Source organism: Pristiophorus japonicus, chromosome 19 (assembly GCF_044704955.1).
Source record: "Pristiophorus japonicus isolate sPriJap1 chromosome 19, sPriJap1.hap1, whole genome shotgun sequence".
In the NCBI taxonomy this organism is placed as follows: domain Eukaryota; kingdom Metazoa; phylum Chordata; class Chondrichthyes; family Pristiophoridae; genus Pristiophorus; species Pristiophorus japonicus.
Window position 1 is genome coordinate 14,648,417 of NC_091995.1, and position 24,147 is coordinate 14,672,563.

The 24,147-nt window shown below is 47.8% G+C and overlaps 1 protein-coding gene across 1 annotated transcript in view; it reads right to left on the reverse strand.

Annotated features, from left to right (window-relative positions):
* abhd16a (abhydrolase domain containing 16A, phospholipase) overlaps positions 1-18,791 on the reverse strand; it is an 85,791-nt gene extending 67,000 nt beyond the window's left edge. Inside the window, exons 1-2 of the mRNA XM_070861288.1 lie at positions 18,692-18,791; positions 680-736 (exon numbers count right to left, since the gene is read on the reverse strand). Coding sequence (XP_070717389.1) covers positions 680-736; positions 18,692-18,763 — 129 coding nt within the window. The 5' untranslated portion in view covers positions 18,764-18,791. The remainder of the gene's footprint in view (positions 1-679; positions 737-18,691) is intronic.
* Between the last annotated feature and the right edge of the window lie 5,356 nt (positions 18,792-24,147).

A 24,147-nucleotide genomic window follows, 5' to 3' on the forward strand; every position in this document is an offset into this window, starting at 1 on the left:
GCAATTATGAACTTTTTAAAAAGAGTAGTCACTTTTGAAATGCAGCAGCTAAATTGTGCACAGCAAGTGTTAATAACCAGATCATCTGTTTTGGTGATGTTGCTTGAGGGATAAATATCGGCCCAGGATACCGGAGAGATTTCCCCTGCTCTTCTTCGGAATAGTGCCGCGGGTTGTTGGGCGTCCACCTGAGAGGACAGACGGGGCCTCGCCTGAAAGACAGCACCTCCGACAGTGCAGCACTCACTCAGTGTCGACCTAGATCGTGTGAGTCCCTGGAGTGGGACTTGAACCCCCAACGTACTGAATCAGAGGCGAGAGAGTGCTACCCACTGAGCCACAGCAGACACCCAGTTTAAAAGTCAATGTAATATCAGCATTTACTTCAATGCTGTGGTGTGCGAACTTAAAACAGACAAAAGCAAACAGCCTGGGAATATCGCTGGATCTCAAACTGTCTCTGGACTTCAAACAACAGCAAACAACAAGATGCTTCCAAATCCTGCTTGTGTGTTTGTTAAGCTTCATGTACAGTCAGTGCCTGCCACAGCCTGCGGTCAATAAATATTTTGACTAAGTAATACCAGGAAATCCAAGAGCATCTCTAATGGGAAGAAATGACTGGAATTTCAGGGAAACTACATGCCATGCAAAAACAAACAAGAGATTGATCACTTACCCATCCCAGGATGCTGTCCGAATGTTTCTCCAGGCTCCTCGGTTGATAATAGAATCCCTGCAAATAAAGAACTAATATTAAACTAATATCGAATCATTATATGCAACCTCATCGGGAGCGACAGCAGATGTATATAGGCAACTAAATATTCATTCCATTTCAAATAAAGAACATGAGCGAACTGGGTGGTGCAGTGGGTCAGACACTGTCCTTTCCCCCTCTGGAACTGGGTGGTGCAGTGGGTCACACTGTCCTTTCCCCCTCTGGGACTGGGTGGTGCAGTGGGTCACACACTGTCCTTTCCCCCTCTGGGACTGGGTGGTGCAGTGGGTCACACACTGTCCTTTGCTCCTCTGGGACTGAGTGGTGCAGTGGGTCACACTGTCCTTTCCCCCTCTGGGACTGGGTGGTGCAGTGGGTCACACACTGTCCTTTCCCCCTCTGGGACTGGGTGGTGCAGTGGGTCACACACTGTCCTTTCCCCCTCTGGGACTGGGTGGTGCAGTGGGTCACACTGTCCTTTCCCCCTCTGGGACTGGGTGGTGCAGTGGGTCACACACTGTCCTTTCCCCCTCTGGAACTGGGTGGTGCAGTGGGTCACGCACTGTCCTTTCCCCCCCCGGGACTGGGTGGTGCAGTGGGTCACACACTGTCCTTTCCCCCTCTGGAACTGGGTGGTGCAGTGGGTCACGCACTGTCCTTTCCCCTCTGGGACTGGGTGGTGCAGTGGGTCACACACTGTCCTTTCCCTCTCTGGGACTGGGTGGTGCAGTGGGTCAGACACTGTCCTTTCCCGCTCTGGGACCAGTCCGGGCTGCTACAATGATATTTGATTCTATATACGGGCTGCAAGAGATGTACTTAAAATGAGCCTTGGCAAATTCACCCTGTTTCTGAGTGGGCTGTGGGAAGAATTCAAACATGGGCTTAATTCTGCACTAAATGGGCACTTCTGCTCAGACAGACCACCAGGACAGCTGGTGCAGGAGATGAAAAGGTCACAATGGTGTAGTGGGGCGCATAGTGTTTGGGACTGAGGCAAATTGCTGGGACACAGGAGAGGGTTGTTGGCTGTGCTTAGTGCTGACTTGAGAAAGTATTCCATTCCCCCACCAGTAAACCCCCTTAGCCTTGCCCAGCACGGAAGCGCACACACACACACACACACACAAAAAAAAGTGAAAAAAAACAGACACAATATTGAAACTAAAAAGGCAGCCGCATCTCAAAATGCAGGAAGTAGTTTATTCGTAGCTGGCTTAAATCGGCCAGTTTTACTTTCCTTACCCCCCACCTGCTTTTTTTTTGTAACATTCCAAAGAAGCTCAACACAGGAAAAGCTGCCAACATTACTTAATAGATAGAGGATCAGCCATGATCATATTGAATGGCGGTGCAGGCTCGAAGGGCCTGCTACTGCTCCTATTTTCTATGTTTCTGTAAGAACTTAAGAATTAGCAGCAGGTGTCAGCCATTGGGCCCCTGGAGCCTGCTTCGCCATTCATTAAGATCATGGCTGATCTTCTACCTCAACTCCACTTTCCTGCACTATCCCCATCTCCCTTGATGCCCTTAATATCCAAAAGTCTATCGATCTCTGCCTTGAATATACTCAGAGACAGAGCATCCATCATCATCATAGGCAGTCCCTTGAAATTGAGGAAGACTTGCTTCCACTCTAAAAGTGAGTTCTCAGGTGACTGTACAGTCCAATGTGGGAATTACAGTCTCTGTCACAGGTGGGACAGACAGTGGTTGAGGGAAAGGGTGGGTGGAGAGTCTGGTTTGCCGCACGCTCCTTCTGCTGCCTGCGCTTGGTTTCTGCACGCTCTCGGCGACGAGACTCGAGGTGCTCAGCCCCCTCCCGGATGCACTCCCTCCACTTAGGACGGTCTTTGGCCAGGGACTCCCAGGTGTCGGTGGGGATGTTGCACTTTATCAAGGAGGCGTTGAGGCTGTCCTTGAAACGTTTCCTCTGCCCACCTGGGGATTGCTTGCCATGTAGGTGTTCCGAGGACAGCGCTTGCTTCGGGAGTCTTGTGTCGGGCATGCGGGCAATGTGGCCCGTCCAACGGAGCTGGTCGAGTGTGGTCAGAGCATCCACAGCCCTCTGGGGTAGAGAATTCCAGAGATTCACCACCCTCAGTGAGGAAATTTCTCCTCATCTCAGCCCTAAATGGCCGACCTCTCATTCGGAGACTGTGACCCCTGGCTCTAGTCTCTCCAGCCAGGGGAAACATCCTCCCTGCATCTACCCTGTCACGCCCTGTAAGAATTTTGTAGGTTTCAATGAGATCACCTCTCATTCTTCTAAACTCTAGAGAATTTAGGCCTAGTCTACTACAATGACTGCACTTCCAAAGTATTTCATTGGCTGCAAAGGGTTTTTGGGATGTCTCGAGGTTGTGAAAGGCGCTGTAGAAATGCCAGCCTCGGTCGCTTTTGGTGACGAACTTTAAGTTATGGCCTCAACTTACTTCACCCAAGTGACCATGAGTCATGTGTGAGTCTCTGCACTGAGTTGATGACATTCCTGAAGTAAAATGCAAGTGCCGAAAGTCAGAGATAAATATGATCTTCGGGCGGGTGGGAGGGCAACCTCTGGGGGCTTGAAGATTCCATTTTATGACACATTATGTGACGAGCTTGAAGTTATGACCTCAAGTTACCTCACGCAAGTGACCATTAGTCATGTGCGAGTCTCCACATTGAGTGGATGACATTCCTGAAGTGCAAGTGCCGAAAGTCAGGGATAAATATGATCTTCGGGCGGGCGGGAGGGCAACCTCTGGGGGCTTGAAGATTCCATTTTATGACACATTACGTGTGGCCTGCTCCAGAATTTGAGAATGAACATAGCTGCAAATATTTTAGGCTATGGATATGACTCCAAGGGTGAAATGCAGCTTCACCAGAATGATACCGGGTCTAAAAGGGTTAAATTACGAGGAAAGGTTGCATAGACTAGCTTGTATTCCCTCGAGTATAAAAGATTGGGTGATCTAATTTCTTAGGAAACACAAGAACTAGGAGCGGGGGGTAGGCCACTCGAATGAATCTGCTCCGCTATTCAATAAGATCATGGCTGATCTTCGAACTCGACTCCACATCCCTTGATTCACTTCGTGTTCAAAAATCTAGCGATCTTATTCTTGAATTTTTTTTGATTCGATGTGGCCGTCACTGGTAAGGCCAACATTTACTGCCCATCCCTAACTACCCTCGAGAAGGTGGTGGTTAACCGTCTTCTTGAACCGCTGCAGTGCGTGTGGTGAAGATGGGGTAGAGAGAGAAAAAAACTATTTCCTATGGTGGGAGAGTCCAGAACAAAGGGGGGGGGGGGGCAGGGAGAAGGGCATAACCTTAAAATTAGAACTAGGCTGTTCAGGTGATGGGGAGCCACGATTTCAGACAGCAGTTCATGAGAAATAGAAGCAGGAGTAGGTCATGTGGCCCCTCGAGTCTGCTCTGTTATTCAATACGATCATGGCTGATCCGATCTTGGCCTCAATTCCACTATGTTAAGATTCAACCACATTACTGTGGATCTGGGGTCACATATCGGCCAGATCGGGTTTTTACGACATTCCGGCAGTTTCACGGTCACCATTACTGGCACTAACCTTTTTTCAATTCCAGACTTATTTAATTAACTGAATTTAAATTCCCCAGCTGTCGTGGTGGGATTTGAACTTGTGTCTCTGGATCATTAATTCAGGCCTCTGGATTACGAGAGCAGTAACATTACCACTATGCTACCGTTCCCCGAAATGTTCCTCTTCCTATGTTTCAAACGACTTGGTTCAGTGTTAATGAGAGAGAACTTTCCTCGGCTCCGCTGGGAAACCAAAGCAGCTTTTAATTGTCCCAAGCGACCGTTGGCACACAGCACCAGAATCTGAATACGTTCGAAAACAACCTTCAGTTCCACCTGGGCCTCTTCAGTCCAAGAAATATACTGCAGTCAATAAGGCGAATGTGGGAACATCCCCCTAAATCTGTCACTGATTAGTCTGTATGATCGTGTGTGGGGGGGGGGGGGGGGGGGTGTAGGGGGCAGGTGAGTAGGGGCCGTAAGTATAAGATAGTGACTGATAAATCCAATAGGGAATTCGGGAGAAACTTCTTTACCCAGAGAGCAGTGAGAATGTGGAACTCGCTACCACAGGGAGCGGTAGAGGAGAGTTAAGGTGAATGGCACAGATGCATTTAAGGGGACGCTAGATAAGCACATGAAGGAGAAAGGAACAGAAGGATATGGTGATAGGATGAGGGTGCTCCACACAAGCCTCCTCTCACCCTCTGGATTACTAGTCCAGTAACATTACCACTATGCTATCCTTCTATCCCTTTCTCCCTCATGTGCTTATTTAGCTTCCCCTTAAATGCATCTATACTATTAGCCTCAACTCTCCCTCTACCAGCTGCTTGGGAAAGTTATATAGAAGTGTGTCTGTGTAACGTTACAATTGAGAAATGGTATAGGTTGTAAGTTACGTCTCATTCGTGAGGAGTAAGGGACATATCGCTGACAATCAATAGGTTGCAACTATCGGTCTCACTCGTGAGGATTAAGTAAGTACGGGACGTACCGCTGACAACCAATAGGTTGCAAGTATCGGTCTCACTCAGGGCGAGTACGTACGGGACGTACCGCTGACAACCAATAACCATGCGAAACTCGAGTAGGGACCAGGGATCCCTGACACGGTACCTAGCAGACAAAAATCGAAAACTAATTGAAATAATGATTAACAAAACTGGAAACCAGACGACCCACCCGCTGAACGAAGAAAATGGTGGGAGTCGGAAAAGAAACAAAAGGAGGAGTAAGCCCTCATTTTAGTCACTCGCATGTATTATGAATTATGACGGACTAGACTATTGACTGAGAAAGCGACGAAATAAACTGACAGTAGATGTGATGGCGACAGCACTCATCAGGACACACGAAAAGGAACAACTGCCAGCAGCCCCCATTAATTAGCAGTGGGGGAGCAGGGGTAGGACACCCGAAGTCTGTATAACTGCAACAAACTCAGACAAAAGTGATGTGTGGAATGTGGAGAGAGAGGGGTCCTTTGTACTGCAAGAGATAAGGGTCGAAGATAGTTGCTATGGTGACTGTTTTAAAAAAAAAGGAAGTGAATCTTTCTTTTAAAAAAGGAATATTTAGTGGGAATTCAAACCATGAAATTGGAGGTATATAGCAGAGAAAAGTGCTAAAACCTAATAAGGTACATAGGTTTAAAGTAATTGGGGGGAGGTTTAGAGAAGATCGCTTCATCCAGAGGGTGGTGGGGGACTGGAACTCACTGCCTGAAAGGGTGGTAGAGGCAGAAACCCTCACCACATTTAAAAGGTACTTGGATGTGCTCTTAGAGCGTATGGGAATCCGAAATGGAAACTGGTTTAAGGAATAATGGATAGTTATGACTCAATAAAAAGAGAAGATAATGTTTCTTTCTTACTGTTCTGGTGTTTTTCTTTGGTATTTAAAGTTTTTGGGAAGGCAAATTCCTTTGTGGCTGTGGCTCCTCCCCCTTTTCCAAGTGGCATTGGGAAGATTGGAATTACTGAGGTTAATTAACCTATTAAAAATCAGACTTTTATTATGGCCATGATAAAATTCTGGTTGGTGTAAATTGTGTGGAGAGCCTTTAGTTCCGGACATAAGGCATTTCACATCAAAATGGTTTTAAAAAATTCTGACCAATGTGTAACTGGGGAAGAAAGGATGAAATGCTGATGTATATGAAGTTGTTTTTCTGAATGTTTATTTTGAGAGTAAAAGCACAGAGACTTTACAAAAGTAAGAGATTTTTAACTGGAGAGTTTAAACTGAAACGGCTGCAGGCTGTGAGACTGAAGTTGACATTGATTGATGGTGTCTGTGTTTGTCGGCTTTCGAAACAAAGGAAGTTAACTCTTTCACAGGCAGCTATGAACTCTGTTTTAATTCAGTGGGCAATACCTTTTGAATATTAGAAATGTTCTTCATTTGAAGAGAATCACCAGAGATTCTGTTTCTTTTGTTTTAAGTAGGTGACCATCGGGAAGAGGCGATGTTGTTTAAAGGGGTAAGTGGATTGTGCCTGAAAAATCAGAAAGCACAATCTACATCTAACCCCAAGTAAATCTCAAGAATAGAAAATAATAGAAAAGCAGGTAATGGAACAAAACTATGCCAGGGTGGAAGTTTTGAACTCCAGTCAAGTGACCGTTATAATATCGTTGATAAAGCTAGTCCCATGGTATTTGCAGCCCAGTTACCTAGGAGAATTAAATGGTTTTATATTAACCAGATTAAGTTTTTTCAGTTCACCAGCAGGTAACCGAGACAAGAGGAAATGGTTATGAAAATGGGGAGCTGGATTTGTCCTCTCCAGGGGGGATGAGGAAGAAGGGGTGCCTAATGGGATACCCCCACCTAATCAGGTACAATATGATCCGAAGGGAAGTGGACAGGACACGGGAGCTGGAAGAATCTCCTCGGGTCCCAGATCTGGAATCACCTCCTGTCCCACAGACATGCCTCGCAAACCCCGCCAACCTCACGAAGTAGTAAGAGACATATCGTGAAATGGTAGAAATAGGGATGGTCAAGGGTATAGGATAGGGTTAGATTTACAGTGGCATGGTAATCATACCACTGTAACTGCCCATTATATCAAGGGGTGCAAGGACAGCAGCGCGGTTGTACAAACAGTAGAGTTCAAAAAAGACTCAGCCAAAGGCTCCTTCTCCAATGAATAAACAGGGAATGTGGGAAAAGCAAATTGTTTGTCATAAACACATCCCAGGGCCAACAAATGGGCTAATGGTAATCTCAACTCAGGTGATATTGTACCATGATGTGCATCATGAAGTGGTACCTGTAATATTGAATCTGACCAAAGTGGGACTACCTGGGTGGTGCAAGCCTAAAACAGCGCGGTTACATGGGAGAATGATCAAGGGATTCTGGCACAGGGCCAGTACAACCTGCACTGGATTCAGGGAGAGTGATGGGCTTGATCGTACCTGGACAAGAATGATGTCGAGACTAGTGGGGAGAAGGCGGTGAGGCCTGATTAATATGTTGCAACTGGTTTAATGCTAAAAAGGTTGTAAACCAGATTATAGAAGGGGAACAAATCGTCTTCAACAAAACGGCTCGATGTATGGATCTTAGTTAGTGGAACAAGCCCAAGGAAACCTGCAGCATATTGCAGAGGGAAAACTCTCTTCCTGGGTAACTGATCCGAGACCTAGGGCAACGTCCACTTATCAACTTACTAACACTGTGTGCCAAGTCAGAAGGTTGGTACAGGTGTACCCGGTGGCATGAGTGTCAGTTACAGGAACAGAATGACATCACCCTGTTAGAGGTAGTAGGGTATTACCCAAGCATGCCTGAGAAAATTTAGGAGGATACAATGAACACAGGAAATGTAACCTGGGTGGATGGGATAACATGGAATTGCATCATGAAGGTAATTGCGGGACACCATTTTCCTGTATGATCTGTATAGAGGGAAGAGTGAATATTGTGTCAGCACCATACACCGGGAATACCAGTACGGTACCAACCTGACTTGTCCCATTGCGACAGGAACCTTTTGTTTCACCCCAGTCAAAGCTGTGAGACTTGGGGAGTGGGTTTCATTAAGTATTTATTTGTGTAGGCAAGTAACTATCACTGTGAGAAAGGAGTTAAAAGTGTAACTGCCAAAGAGAAGATACAATGGATTTGGATAGTTAATTGGGTCAATTGAGGACTAAGTACAATAGGCATTAAGCGAAATGGGGAACAGGGGGGTCACAACGGCTAGACGCTGAGGTGATACTTACGGTACATATGATCGAGATAGTCCGACAATGAATCACGAGATGATGTGTGGCTTTTATGTTATCTATTATCTAACAACAACCGACACACATTATCGGTATGTGGCGAGGGTGGCAACGGTTAATACATTTGACATAGCCAGTACAGACCAAGAAGTTCAAGACTTAGCCCAACGTTTGAGAACCCGTTTACTAAAGGGAAACGACCTGACTTCGCAGTTGTCAGAAACAGGGGACGAGGTCGCCAGACAAATGCTGCAAGTCGAGGAAATCCGAGAGCCTCATGCACAATCTATCAATAAGATAAGTATTCGGTCTAAATGATCTAACCCGAGAAACACAGAAAGAACTTGCATGTGGAATGTACGGCACATGGTTACTAGGGAACATCCGATACAATGCAAACCAGGTGAAACAGGAAAATACCCGATTGGTAAGTAATGAGCAGTTGTCCAAATAGACTAAGGGCGGTATTACCCTCTGTGATGTTCGTAAGACAACACAAGTGTTCTTGTCCCCAAGTAATTGTATTGCCAGAGAATTGAAATTGATAGGTATGGTTCTAGCTATCCCACAGATAAGGGTACGGATACCAAACCTCTGTGGGCAGTACAGAACATAGGCGAGATTCAAGGCCAATCCCAGATTCAGTTCCACGATACGCCCCCTTATGTGGTAAAACTCAGTGGCACATACCGATGGTTGCACGCATTATTTGGATGTGGTAGTGTGCGCACACCCCATGGAAGGAGAAGAATGCACAACGTACGGCTTCACTCAGACGGTTAATTGCACGTTGGAGATTAGTCCCCTTAATCGGGGAGGGACTGAGGTGGCAGCCGGGGATGACGGGGCGTACTGCATATCCACCAAAGAAACCAAGTACGAATATGGTAGTGCTGAATGTGTGAGATCCTGCAACCTAATTTTTGTTTTACGCCTAAAGCTGTAGTCAAAATAGGCCATCGATACAGATTCGCACAAAGAGACGAACATGTCGAGAACATCATTTCAAACAACCCGAGATGGGGTGATGAAATGGAACAATATGAGATACTAAGTTGGCAAGACATTCCCCGTCTCAAAGAACATTTGACGCAAGTGGAAACGGACACTGAGAAAAGCAGACTGGAAGATTCCATTCGGGATTCACAGGACATTGAAGAAACCCTGAAGGACACTCCATGGTGGGAACATGTATGGAATTGGGGAATTAATGTGACTATCCATCCGTGGATTCACATAGCCTCTCAAGTATTGGTGGTCATACAGTTAGGGCTAGCTGTTGGATGGGGAATTGGGTTATACATGGCATGCAGAAAGAGGCAACGGAGAAGAAAAGCAAAAGCTTTAATTATAGAACAGCAAAAGTTGTTAGCCAAGTACCCTGAAATTCCGAGGCCCCCAAACCGCGTGGCTGATCACTACAGAATGGAGCAGGGTACACAGGATGAAGTAGATTAGGTTGGTAATCTTGGGCTGGGTAGCCAAGTACCAAAAGGGGGTACTGAAGTGGGGCTATCGAGCTCTGCTACAATTAAAGGGTTAAGAATGGATCTTGCAACTAAAATGAGCTGACACAGGCTTTTGTAGTGGTCAACTTTACAAGCTGTGTAACCAGAGGACAATTACAAAAAGCCAAACTGTTGAACCACAGGAGGCCCAGTTAAACAGGGCAGGGGGGTCACGCGAAAGGGAATTAGTCAATCAACAATTGTGCACGCGGGCTTTGGGCCAATTAAACGGCATAGGGGGGCCGTGCACAACCAGCAGGCAGGCTCCCCACCGGTGCAAAATAAAGACCTGAATCTTCGAACCCAGGTTTGGTGTTGAGTTTTATTTTAAATACTCCACTACAATAACCAAACTCAATTCTGACCTAGCCTGTTGTACACACACAACCACACTGCACCGCTCCCCCCCCACCCACATACATACACATATGCACACGCACTATCTGGAGTGGGAACGCTGGCTGATTTGTCTACTTCCCATCCCAGGGATCATTTAGCCCCTCTTGCAAGCTGACCAGCCGCGATTGACTTGATCTGTATCATTCAGAAGCTCGGACGTTCCCCTTTGTACAGCCCGGTACTAACCTCGGCATTGGGAAGGGGCACTTTCTGGGTGGCTTTTGCTATCCCAGGAGTAGACTGTGACGATAAAACAAGAAGAAAATCGAGAGCGCGATATAGTCAGCGTCAGGATACCAAAGGAACCGCACTATAATACGAGTTTGCATACCATTATCCATTTACGCCACACTTCAAACGACTGTATGAAGGAGCGCAGAGATCTAGGAGGGTTGTAGGGCTGGAGGAGGTTACAGAGATAGGAAGGGTCGAGGACGTGGAGGGGTTTGAAAACAAAGATGAGAATTTTAAACATAAACTTGAACTCATCCAACACGCTGCCGTCCATGTCCTAACTCGCACCAAGTCCCGTTCACCATCACCCCTGTGCTCGCTGACCTACATTGGCTCCCGGTCCTATGTCTCAAATTCAAAATGGTCAGCCTTGTTTTCAAGAAGGGGAGTTATTCCTGGTGTCTTGGCGAATATTTATTCCTCAATCAAACTCCTAAAACAAATATTTTTTTGATTATTCGTGAGCATCGCTGGCAAGGCCAGCATTTATTGCCCATCCCTAATTGCCCTTGAAAAGATGGTGGTAAGCTGCCTTCTCGAACTGCTGCAGCCCGTGTGATGAAGGTGCTCCCCACACAGTGCTCTTGGGCAGGGAGTTCCAGGATTTTGACCCAGCGACGATGAAGGAACGGCGATATACTAGCATGTCAGGATGGCGTGTAATTTGGAGAGGAACTTGCATCATTATCACACTGCTGTTTGTGGGAGCTTTCTGTGCATAAATTGGCCACCGCTTTTCCTACCTTACAACAGTGACTACACTCCAAAAGTACTTCATTGACTGTAAGGCGCTTTGGGACATCCTGAAAGGAGCTCTATAAATGCAAGCTTTTCTTTTGTTTTTAATGAAACCAGCTTCCACCACCTTTTTACGGAGAGCTTTCCAGTTCCCGACAAATCTGCGAGTGAACAAATTTCTCCTCATCCCCTCTCCCCTCTCAATTTTTTGCCAATGATCTTCAATCTGTGACCTCTGGGTATCGGTCCACTTGCCCTGTGTGGTTGGATTCCTGGAATGAACATGTGCTCGAGGCAGCACAAGTTCATTCAGAAAGCTAGCCCAGAAATTAGAAGGTGGAGTCATTGCCTTTGAATATTATTCATACATCGTACACACGTCATTGCAGGCTGTGCAATACAAGATGCTACTTTTAGAATTCCCTTGTGCAACACTTTTTCTTGGGAACTGGGTGAGTCAGCTGCAGCCCTTCATCTCCGGGATCTGCATTGAAAGAAATCACCTCTGCCTGCTGACTCAAAAGGGACATTTAGGGGGTCCAAATACAGAAATCACTAAAATCTATTTCTTGCAAAGGCGATGGAGTATAAAAGTAGGGAAGTCTTGCTACAACAGTACAGGGTCTTGGTGAGACCACACTTGGAGTACTGTGTACAGTTTTGGTCTCCTTATTTAAGGAGAAATATACTTGCATTGGAGGCTGTTCAGAGAAGGTTCACCAGGTTGATCCCTGAGATGAGGGGGTTGTCTTATGAAGAATGGTTGAGTAGGTTGGGCCTGTACTCATTGGAGTTTAAAGACCGAGAGGTGATCTTATTGAAACGTATAAGATTCTGAGGGGGCTTGACAGGGTAGGTGCAGAGAGGATGTTTCCCCTCGTGGGAGAATCTAGAACTAGGGGGCAAAGTCTCAGAATAAAGGGTCGCCCATTTAAAACGGAGACGAGGAGAAACTACTTCCTCTGGTGGGGAGCGTCCCAGAACAAGGGGCATATCCTTAAAATTAGAGCTAAGCCATTCAGGAGTGATGTCAGGGAGCACTCCTTCACACAAAGGATAGTGGAAATCTTGCTTCACCCAAAAAGCTATGGAGGCTGGGGTTCAACTGGAAATGTCAAAACTGAGACTGACAGATTTTTGTTCGACAAGGGTATTAAGGATTATGAAACCCAGGTGGGGAGATGGAGTTAAGATACAGAGCAGCCATGATCTAATTGAATGGTGGGACAGGCTGGAGGAGCTGAATGGCCTCCTTCTCTGTTGTATACACGTGTCTCACCTCCTGATTTCCAAAGCCTTTCCACCATCTACAAGGCGTAAGTAGGAGTGTGATGGAATACTCTCCACTTGCCTGGATGAGCGCAGTTCCAACAACACTCAAGAAGCTCGACACCATCCAGGACAAAGCAGCCCGCTTGATTGGCACCCCATCCACCACCTTCAACATTCACTCCCTCCATCACCAGCGCACCGTGGCTGCAGTGTGTCCCATCTACAAGATGCACTGCAGCAACTCGCCAAGGCTTCTTCGGCAGCACCTCCCAAACCCGCGACCTCTACCACCTAGAAGGACAAGGGCAGCAGGCGCATGGGAACATCACCACCTCCACGTTCCCCTCCAAGTTACACACCATCCTGACTTGGAAATATATCGTCGTTCCTTCAACATCACTGGATCAAAATCCTGGAACTCCCTCCCTAACTGCACTGTGGTCGTACCTTCACCACACGGACTGCAACGATTCGAGGAGAAGGCGGCTCACCATCATCTTCTCGAGGGCAATTAGGGATGGACAATAAATGCTGGTCTTGCCAGCGGCGCTCACATCCCAGGAACGAATAAAAAAAGAGATACGTGAAATCATTTTGAGGTACAGGTAACTTCAATCAGCAGTGTGGATGGATTCACTGCAGAAAATGTCCCCCAGAACATCAAAACTTGGTGCCACATTCTTAGAACAGAGAACACAGGATGGGGAAACAAACATTTCCCAGTGGTGCTGTAGGCAGCGCTCTTCTGTGGTTGGGGGTGAGGGACATTACTGGGGCTTTACTCTGTATTGAACCCATACTATACCTGACCCAAAAAAAAAAAGCTTGCTCTGCCTCAGAACAGTCCAAAGCCGAATGACAGCCATTTGAGGTTTTGAAGTGTAGTCACTGTTAACTCGTAATGTAGGAAACACGACAGCCAATTTGCACACAGCAAGCTCCCACAAACAGCAATGTGATAATGACCAGCTCGTCAAGTAATGGTTTTTGGGAGTTGGTCGAAGGATAAATATACATCCACCTGGGAGAGCAGATGGAGCCTCGGTTTAACGTCTCATCTGAAAGACGGCACCTCCGACAGTGCTGCGCTCCCTCAGGACTGCACTGGGAGTGTCAGCCTGAATTTTTGTGCTCGAGTCTCTGGAATGGGGACTTGAACCCACAACCTTCCGACCCAGAGGCGAGAGTGCTACCCACTGAGCCACAGCTGACACTGGGTTCCTGAAATAGGAATATGATTAATTGCCAAACATTAACAATCTAAAAATGGATTCTAGTGCAGAGTGCAACAGCCACATACAGTGACAGCAAAAAAAAACAGAAGCATGGGCCACATTTACAAAAATACATTTATCTAACTTTCCTCAGACAGATCTGGAGCGTACTAGCATTTTGTTTCATTTTTTTTTGCATTGTTTCAAATACACAAAACATTAAAGGGAAAATTCGGAGCCTGTTGAAACACCGGGGTGTCTTATTTTACAACAAAACTGAATAGGTTGCTTGGGTTTTAATTTTTTGGTGACACAGATAGTGAACTCCGCACTTTTTAAGCTCTGCCCCATTGCAGCTTCTCTCATTCCTCCACTGCAGCTTCTCATTCCCAGAGTTTAGGTCCTCTGCCTGCCCCCTCCTCGCACCCCTGTGCAGACCCTGTGCAATTTCTCCCATCCCCTCCCCCAGTGCAACCCTCTGCAATTTCTCCCACCCGCCCCAGTGCAACCCTCTGCAACTTCTCCCATCCCCCCAGTGCAACCCTCTGCAACTTCTCCCATCCCCCCAGTGCAACCCTCTGCAACTTCTCCCATCCCCCTCAGTGCAACCCTCTGCAATTTCTCCCATCCCCCCAGTGCAACCCTCTGCAACTTCTCCCATCCCCCTCAGTGCAACCCTCTGCAATTTCTCCCATCTCCCCAGTGCAACCTCTGCAAATTCTCCCATTCCCAGAACAACCTCTGCAATTTTTCTCATTCCCCCGGTGCTGAATTTCTGCAATTTCTCTCATTCCCACCAGTGCAGACTGCAAATTCTCCCACCAGTGCAGACTGCAAATTCTCCCCCCTCCGCCACCCCACCCAGTGCAACCCTCTGCAATTTCTCCCATTCCTCCAGTGCAACCTACAAGCTGAATTTAGGGAGCTAGGATTTAAATTAAAAAGTAGGACCTCAATAGGTAGTAATCTCAGGATTGCTACCAATGCCACGTGCTAGTCAGAGTAGAAATAGCAGGGTAGTTAGGATGAATAGGTGGCTTGAGGAATGGTGCAAGAGAGAGGGATTCAAATTCCTGGGACATTGGAACCGGTTCTGGGGGAGGTGGGACCAGTACACACTGTACAGTCTGCACCTGGGCAGGACTGGAACCGATGTCCGAGGGGGAGTGTTTGCTCGTGCTATCGGGGAGGATTTAAACTAATATGGCAGCGGGATGGGAATCTATGCAGGGAGACAGAGGGAAGTAAAATGGGGTCAGAAGCAAAAGGTAGGAAGGAGAAAAGTAGAAGTGGAGGGCAGAAAAATCAAAGGCAAAAATCAAAAAGGGCTACATTACAACATAATTCTAAAAAGGACAAAGTGTTTATAAAAAAAACAAGCCTGAAGGCTCTGTGTCTCAATGCGAGAAGCATTCATAAGAAGATGGATGAATTAACTTCGCAGATAGCTGTTAACGGATCATCATCATCTTCATAGGCAGTCTCTCGGAATCGAGGAAGACTTGCTTCCACTCCCAAAGTGAGTTCTCTGGTGGCTGAACAGTCCAATACCAAAGCCACAGACCTTTTCACAGGTGGGACAGACATTCGTCGAGGGAAGGGGTGGGTGGAGCTGGTTTGCCGCGCGCTCCTTCCGCTGTCTGCGCTTGACCTCTTCACGTTGAGACTTGAAGAGGTGGGCGGTCTTCGGCCAGGGTCTCCCAGGTGTCAGTGGTGATGTCGCACTTTACCAGGGATGCTTTGAGGGTGTCCTTGTAACGCTTCCACTGCCCACCTTTGGCTCGTTTACCATGACGGAGCTCCGCATAAAGCATTTGCTTAGGGAGTCTCGTTTCTGGCATGCGAACTATGTGGCCTGCCCAGCGAAGCTGATCGAGTGTGGTCAGTGCTTCAATACTGGGGATCTTGGCCTGGTCGAGGACACTGATGTTGGTGGGCCTGTCCTCCCAGGGGATTTGCAGGATCTTGCGGAGACATCGTTGGTGATATATTTCCAGCGACTTGAGGTGCCTTCTATACATCGTCCGTGTCTCAGATCCATACAGGAGGGCGGGTATTACTATAAGCCCTATAGACCATGAGCTTGGTGGTAGATTTGATGGCCAGGTCTTCAAACACTCTTTTCCTCAGTCGGCCGAAGGCTGCACTGGAGGCAATCCTGAATCACCGCCTCAATGTCTGCCTTTGCTGATAAAGAGGCTCCCGAGATATGGGAAATGGTCCACGTTGTCGAGGGCCGCGCCGTGAATCTTGATGGCTGGAGGCAGTGCTGTGCGGTGGGGACAGGCTGGTGGAGGACCTTTGTCTTACGGATGTTAAGCGTAAAGCCCATGCTTTCATATGCCTCAGTGAATACATTGACTATAGCCTGGAGTTCAGCCTCAGAATGTGCGCAGACTCAGGCGTCGTCCGGGCGGACTTAGGGTCAACGACAGAGGCTGGGGTGATCTTGGACCTGGTCTGGAGGCGGCGTAGGTTAAACAGCTTCCCACTGGTTCTGTAGTTTAGTTCCACTCCAGCAGGGAGCTTGTTGACTGTCAGGTGGAGCATGGCGGCGAGAAAGATTGAGAAGAGCGTTGGAGCGATGATTCAGCCCTGTTTGACACCGGTCCGGATGTGAATTGGGTCTGTAATGGATCCGTTGGTAAGGATCACAGCCTGCATGTCGTCATGAAGCAGGCGAAGGATGTTGATAAACATTTGGGGGCATCCGAAACAGAGGAGGACGCTGCATAAGCCCTCACAGTTGAGTGTCAAAGGCCTTTGTAAGATCGATGAAGGCCATATATAAGGGCTGGCGCTGCTCCCTGCATTTGTCCTGCAGCTGTCGCGTTGCAAAGATCACGTCCGTTGTGCCCCGTAGGGGACGAAATCCGCACTGTGACTCCGGGAGGAGCTCCTCGGCCACAGGGAGAAGACTGTTGAGGAGAACTCTAGCGTCAACCTGTCCTTTCCCCCTCTGGGACTAGGTGGTGCAGTGGGTCAGACACTGTCTTGAACCTTTTGGATACTGTTCCTGCTGTCAGTCACTGCCTGTGATTAGTCGAGTGGACAAGAGAGAACCAGTGGATGTGGTGTATTTGGACTTTCAAAAGTCTTTGACAAGGTCCCACACAAGAGATTAATGTGCAAATTAAAGCACATGGTATTGGGGGTAATGTATTGACGTGGATAGAGAACTGGTCGGCAGACAGGAAGCAAAGAGTAGGAATAAAAGGTTCATGTTCAGAATGGCAGGCAGTGACTAGTGCGGTACCGCAAGGTTCAGTGCTGGGACCCCAGCTATTTACAATATACATTTATGATTTAGGCAAAGGAATTGAATGTAATATCTCCAAGTTTGCAGATGGCACTAAGCTGGGTGGTAGTGTAAATTGTGAGGTGGACGCCAAGAGGCTGCAGGGTGACTTGGACAGGTTAGGTGAGCGGGCAAATACATGGCAGACGTGGTATAATGTAGATAAATGTGAGGTTATCCACTTTGATGGTAAAAACAGGAAGGCAGATTATTATCTGAATGGTGACAGATTAGGAAAAGGGGAAGGTGCAAGAAGACCTGGCTGTTATGGTGCATCAGTCACTGAAAGTTGGCATGCAGATACAGCAGGCGGTGAAGAAGGCAAATGGCACGTTGGCCTTCATAACTAGGGGATTTGAGTATAGGAGCAGGGCCTTGGTGAGGCCACACTTTGAATATTGTGTACAGTTTTGGTCTCCTAATCTTGCTATTGAGGAAATGCAGCGAAGGTTCACCAGACTGATTCCTGGGATGACAGGACTTACATATGAAGAAAGATTGGATCAATTAGGCTTATAGTCAATGGAATTTTAGAAGAATGAGAGGGGATCTCAAAGAAACATAAAATTTTGATGGGATTGAACAGGTTGGATGCAGGAAGAATGTTCCCGATGTTGGGGAAGTCCAGAACCAGGAGTCACAGTCTAAGGATAAGGGGTAAGCCATTTAGGACCGAGATGAGGAGAAACTTCTTCACTCAGAGAGTTGTGAGCATGTGGAATTCTCTACCACAGAAAGTTGTTGAGGCCAGTTCGTTAGATATATTCAAAAGGGAGTTAGAGGTGGCCCTTACGGCTAAAGGGATCAAGGGGTATGGAGAGAAAGCAAGAATGGGGTACTGAAGTGCATGATCATATTGAATGGTGTTGCAGGCTCGCAGGGCCGAATGGCCTACTCCTGCACCGATTTTCTATGTTTCCCATTCCCCCTCCCCAGTGCAACCTCTGCAATTTCTCTCATTCCCCCCCCCAGTCTGCCGCCTCTGAAATTTCTCCCATTCCCCCCCCCCAGTGCAGATTCTGCAATTTCCCCCATTCTCCCAGTGCAAACTCTGCAATTTCTCCTATTGCCCCCCCCCCAGTGCAGCCCAACAAATGCTCCCATTCCCCAAGTGCAGCCCATCTGCAATTTCTCCCATCCACACTCCTCCCTCCCTCAAGTGCAGACTGTGCAAATGCTCCCATTTCTCCCCTCCCCAAATACAAGCCCTGTGTCGGTCACACTAACTATACTCAAGGTTGGGGGGAGAGGGGGGGGGTGAAGAGTTTTGCACATCAACAAACCTAACCTGACCGAGCCATTGATTGACAACCGCCCTACCCAATCAGCGCGCGGGCGCCGAACGCAGTGCCGGCGGGGCCAGCCAATGGGCGGCGAGGGCAGGAAGGGGCGGGACTAAGCCCCGAGTTGGCCCCCGCGCCGCCGCCGTCAGCCCGAATGAAAACCTCCTTCTCCGCACCCAGTTCCTCCGCCGCTATTACAGAGCATGAAACGATCCGCCGCAGCCGCTTACCGAGCCGTCGGCGCCGCGATGAATGCGGCGTAGTTTGGGTCCAAAGATATAGCGGAGCAGGCCCGTCGCCATCGCTGCAGTTGCGCCGACTGCCGACTACGGCGGCGCCCGAGGGACACGCCCACGCGCGCGCGCGCAGAAGGAAGCGCGACCGCCCGTACCTCGATACGGACAATCAGACAATGGTTGCAGCGCAGAGGCAGGCCATTCGGCCCGTCGAACCCGTGCCTGCTCTCTGCACGAGCACCTCAAGCTGCTCCCACTCCCCCGCCCCTTTTCCTCCGTAGCCCTGCAACTATTTTGGTAAAACAATAAATCCAGTGCCCCCTTATTAAAGGGGCACTAAAACCGACACATTAAAGTTAAAACGGTCAAATTAAAATTTGGTTGTCAATGGTGGTAATGCACTCCAGTCCCTCCGGCGCCCACCTCACGGGGAAGGCCGTGAGCGTACTGGTGGACGCCGCCTGCTCCAACTCCACGCACTTGAACATAACCGCGGAAGAGATGCGGGCTCGACCACCTGCTGCCTGGACCGGTTAATGGCCGCCTTGGCCATACCCAGGAGCAGTCTGACGAGGAGGCCTTCCGACCTGCCTGCTCCCCTCCACGCAGGATGCCCAATGATCAGGAGCGCGGGACTGAAGTGCAACCAGAATTTGTGGAGCGTCCCCTTCAAATATCCCGTAGCCCTGCAATTATTATTTTCCTTCAGGTCCATAAACAATTCCCTTTTGAAAGCCACATAAGAACACAAGAAATAGGAGTATGCCATTTGGCCCCTCAAGCCTGCTCCACCATTCAATAAGATCATGGCTGATCTGATCTTGGGCTCAGCTCCACTTCCCTGCCCGTTCCCCATAACGCTTGATTCCCTTATCTTTCAAAAATCTGTCTATCTCCACCTCCACCAACCTGACCCCGCCACACAGCACTGACCCCTGGTCATTAAAAACAACGGCATGGCCTTGGAGAACATGGATCATTTTCCATAACTCGGGAGCCTACAAACAGCAAGGGCAGTCATCGACTACGAGGTCCAACACCGCCTCCAGTGTGCCAGCGCAGCCTTCGGTCGCCTGAGAAAGAGAGAGTTTGAAGACCAAGACCTCAAATCTGGCACCAAGTTTATGGTCTACAGGGCAGTAGTAATACCCGCTCTCTTATATGGCTCAGAGACGTGGACCATATACAGTAGACACCTCAAAGCGCTGGAGAAGTACGACCAGCACTATCTCCGCAAGATCCTGCAAATCCACTGGGAGGATAGACACACCAACATCAGTGTTCTTGCTCAGGCCAACATCTCCAGCATCGAAGCACTGACCACACTAGACCAGCTCCGTTGGGCGGGCCACATCGTCCGATACGAGACTCCCAAAGCAAGCGCTCTACTCGGAGCTCCGACACGGTAACATAGACATAGAAACATAGAAAATAGGTGCAGGAGCAGGCCATTCGGCCCTTCGAGCCTGCACCGCCATTCAATATGATCATGGCTGATCATGCATCATCAGTACCCCACTCCCGCCTTCTCTCCATACCCCTGATCCCCTTAGCCGTAAGGGCCACATCTAACTCCCGCTTGAATACATCCAACGAACTGGACTCAACAACTTTCTGTGGTAGAGAATTCCACAGGTTCACCACTCTCTGGTTGAAAAAGTTTCTCCTCATCTCGGTCCTGTATGGCTTACTCCTTATCCTTACACTGTGACCTCTCGTTCTGGACTTCCCCAACATCGGGAACATTCTTCCTGCATCTAACCTGTCTAGTCCCGGTATAATTTTATATGTTTTAATGAGATCCCCTCTCATTCCTCTAAATTCCAGTGAGTATAGGCCTAGCTGATCCAGTCCTTCTTCATATGTCAGTCCTGCCATCCTGGCAATTAGTCAGGTGAACCTTCGCTGCACTCCCTCAATAGCAAGCACGTTCTTCCTCAGATTAGGAGTCCAAAACTGCACACAATACTCAAGGTGTGGTCTCACCAAGGCCCTGTACAATTGCAGTAAGATCTCCCTGCTCCTATACTCAAATCTTCTCGCTATGAAGGCCAGCATGCCATTTGCTTTCTTTACTACCTGCTGTACCTGCATGCCTACCTTCAGTGACTGATGTACCATGACACCAAGGTCTCGTTGCACCTCCCATTTTACTAATCTGTCACCATTCAGATAATAATCTGCCTTCCTGTTTTATCCACATTATACTGCATCTGCCATGCATTTGCCCATTCACCTAACCTGTCCAAGTCATCCTGCAGCCTCTTAGCATCCTCCTCGCAGCTCGCACTGCCACCCAGCTTAGTGTCATCTGCAAACTTGGAGATATTACACTCAATTCCTTCATCTAAATCATTAATGTATACTGTAAATAGCTGGGGTCCCAGCACTGAACCTTGCGGGGTACCCCACTAGTCACTGCCTGCCATTCTGAAAAGGACCCGGTTATTCGCATTCTTTGCTTCCTGTCTGCCATCCAGTTCTCTATCCACATCAATACATTACCCCCAATACCATGTGCCTTAATTTTGTACACTAATTTCTTGTATGGGACCTTGTCAAAAGCCTTTTGAAAGTCCAAATACACCACATCCACTGGTTCTCCTTTATCCACTCTACTAGTTACATCCTCAAAAAACTCTAGAAGATTTGTCAAGCATAATTTCCCTTTCATAAATCCATGCTGACTTGGACCGATCCTGTCACTGCTTTCCAAATGCGCTGCTATTACATCTTTAATAACTGATTCCAGCATTTTCCTCACCACCGATGTCAGGCTAACCAGTCTATAATTCCTGTTTTCTCCCTCCCTTTTTTAAAAAGTGGAGTTACATTAGCTACCCTCCAATCCATAGGTACTGATCCAGAGTCCATGGAATTTTGGAAAATGACCACCAATGCATCCACTATTTCTAGGGCCACTTCCTTAAGTACTCTGGTATGCAGATTATCAGGCCCTGGGGATTTATCGGCCTTCAGTCCCATCTGTTTCCCAAACACCATTTCCTGACTAATAAGGATTTCCCTCAGTTCCTCCTTCCCGCTAGACCCTCGGTCCCCTAGTATTTTCGGGAGGTTAATCGTGTCTTCCTTAGTGAAGACAGAACCAAAATATTTGTTCAATTGGTCTGCCATTTCTTTGTTCCCCATTGTGTATTCACCTGATTCTGACTGCAAGGGACCAACATTAGTCTTCACTAATCTTTTTCTCTTCACATATCTATAGAAGCTTTTCCAGTCAGTTTTTATGTTCCCTGCAAGCTTACTCTCATACTCTATTTTCCCCCTTCTAATTAAACCCTTAGTCCTCCTCTGCTGAATTCTAAATTTCTCCTAGTCCTCAGGTTTGCTGCTTTTTCTGGCCAATTTATATGCCTATTCCTTGGATTTAACACTATCCCTAATTTCCCTTGTTAGCCACGGTTAGCCACCTTTCCTGTTTTATTTTTACGCCAGACAGGGATGTACAATAGTTGTAATTCAACCATGTGATCTTTAAATATCTGCCATTGCCTATCCACCATCAACCCTTTAAGTATCATTCGCCAGTCTATCCTAGCCAAATCACGTCTCATACCATCGAAGTTTCCTTTCTTTAAGTTCAGGACCCTAATCTCTGAATTAACTGTGTCGCTCTCCATCTTAATGAAGAATTCTACCATATTATGGTCACTCTTCCCCAAGGGGCCACGCATGACCAGATTGCTAATTAATCCTCTCTCGTTACACAAAACCCAGTCGAGGATGGCCTGCTCTCTAGTTGGTTCCTCGACATATTGTTCTAGAAAACCATCCCTTATACACTCCACGAAATCCTCCTCCACAGTATTGCTAGCAGTTTGGTTAGCCCAATCAATATGTAGGTTAAAGTCACGCATGATAACTGCTGTACCCTTATTGCACGCGTCCCTAATTTCCTGTTTGATGCTGTCCCCAACCTCACTACTACTGTTTGGTGGTCTGTACGCAACTCCCACTAACGTTTTCTGCCCTTTGGTGTTTCGCAGCTCTACCCATATAGATTCCACATCATCCACGCTAATGTCCTTCCTTACTATTGTGTTAACCTCCTCTTTAACCATTAATGCTACCCCACCTCCTTTTCCTTCCTGTCTGCCCTTCCTGAATATTGAATACCCCTGGATGTTGAGTTCCCAGCCTTGGTTACCCTGGAGCCATGTCTCCGTAATCCCAATTACATCATATCCGTTAACAGCTATCTGCGCAGTCAATTCATCCACCTTATTACGAAAACTCCTCGTATTGAGACTCAGAGCCTTCACGCTTGTTTTTTTAACACTCTTTGTCCTTTTAGAATTATGTTGCATTGTGGCCCTTGTTGACTTGGTAAGCGAGCTCCAGGTGGGCAGAGGAGACATTTCACGGACACCCTCAAAGCCTCCTTGATAAAGTGCAACATCTCCACCGGCACCTGGGAGTCCCTGGCCCCAGACCGTTACCAAAGTGGAGGAAGAGCATCCGTGAGGATGCTGAGCACCTCGAGTCTCGTTGCCGAGAGCATGCAGAAACAAAGCGCAGACAGTGGAAGGAGCGTGCAGCAAACCAGACTCCTCACCCACCCTTTCCTTCAACCACTGTGACCTGTCCCACCTGTCCAATTCCCGCATTGGACTGTACAGTCACCTGAGAACGCACTTTTAGAGTGGAAGCGAGTCTTCCTCGATTTCGAGGGACTGCCTATGATGATGACGGAGAATCATACAATGGTTACAACACAGTGGGAGGCCATTTGGCCCATCGAGCCCGTGCCTGCTCTCTGCAAGTGCACCTCAGCTGGTCCCACTCCCGCGCCCTTTCACCATAGCCCTGCAAATTACTATTTTCCTTCGGGTACTTATCCAAGTACTTTTTGAAAGCCACATATGAACATAAGAAACAGGAGCAGCAGTGAGCCATTTGGCCCCTCGAGCCTGCTCCGGCATTCAATAAGATCATGGCTGATCTGATCTTGGCCTCAATTCCACTTCTCCGCCTGCTCCCCAGAACGCTTGACTCCCTTGTCGCTCAAAAATCTATCTATCCCCACCTTAAATATATTCAATGACCCAGCCTCCACCGCTCTCTGAGGTAGAGAATTCCAAAGATTAACGACTTTCTGAGAGAAGAAATTCCTCCTCATCTCCGTTTTAAATGGGCGACCCCATATTGTCAAAATATGCCCCCGAGTTCTACATTCCTCTATGAGGGGAAGCATTCTCTCTGTATCTACCCTGTCCAGCCCCCTCAGAATCTTAAATGTTTTTATACAATTGAATCTGCCTCCACCACCCTTTCAGGCAGTGCATTCCAGATCATAACCACTCGCTACATTAAAACGTTTTTCCTCATGTCGCCTTTGGTTCTTCTGCCAATCACCTTGAACCAGTGTCCTCTGGTTCGCGACTCCTCCGCCATTGGGAACAGTTTATCTCTGCTCTGTCTCAACCCCT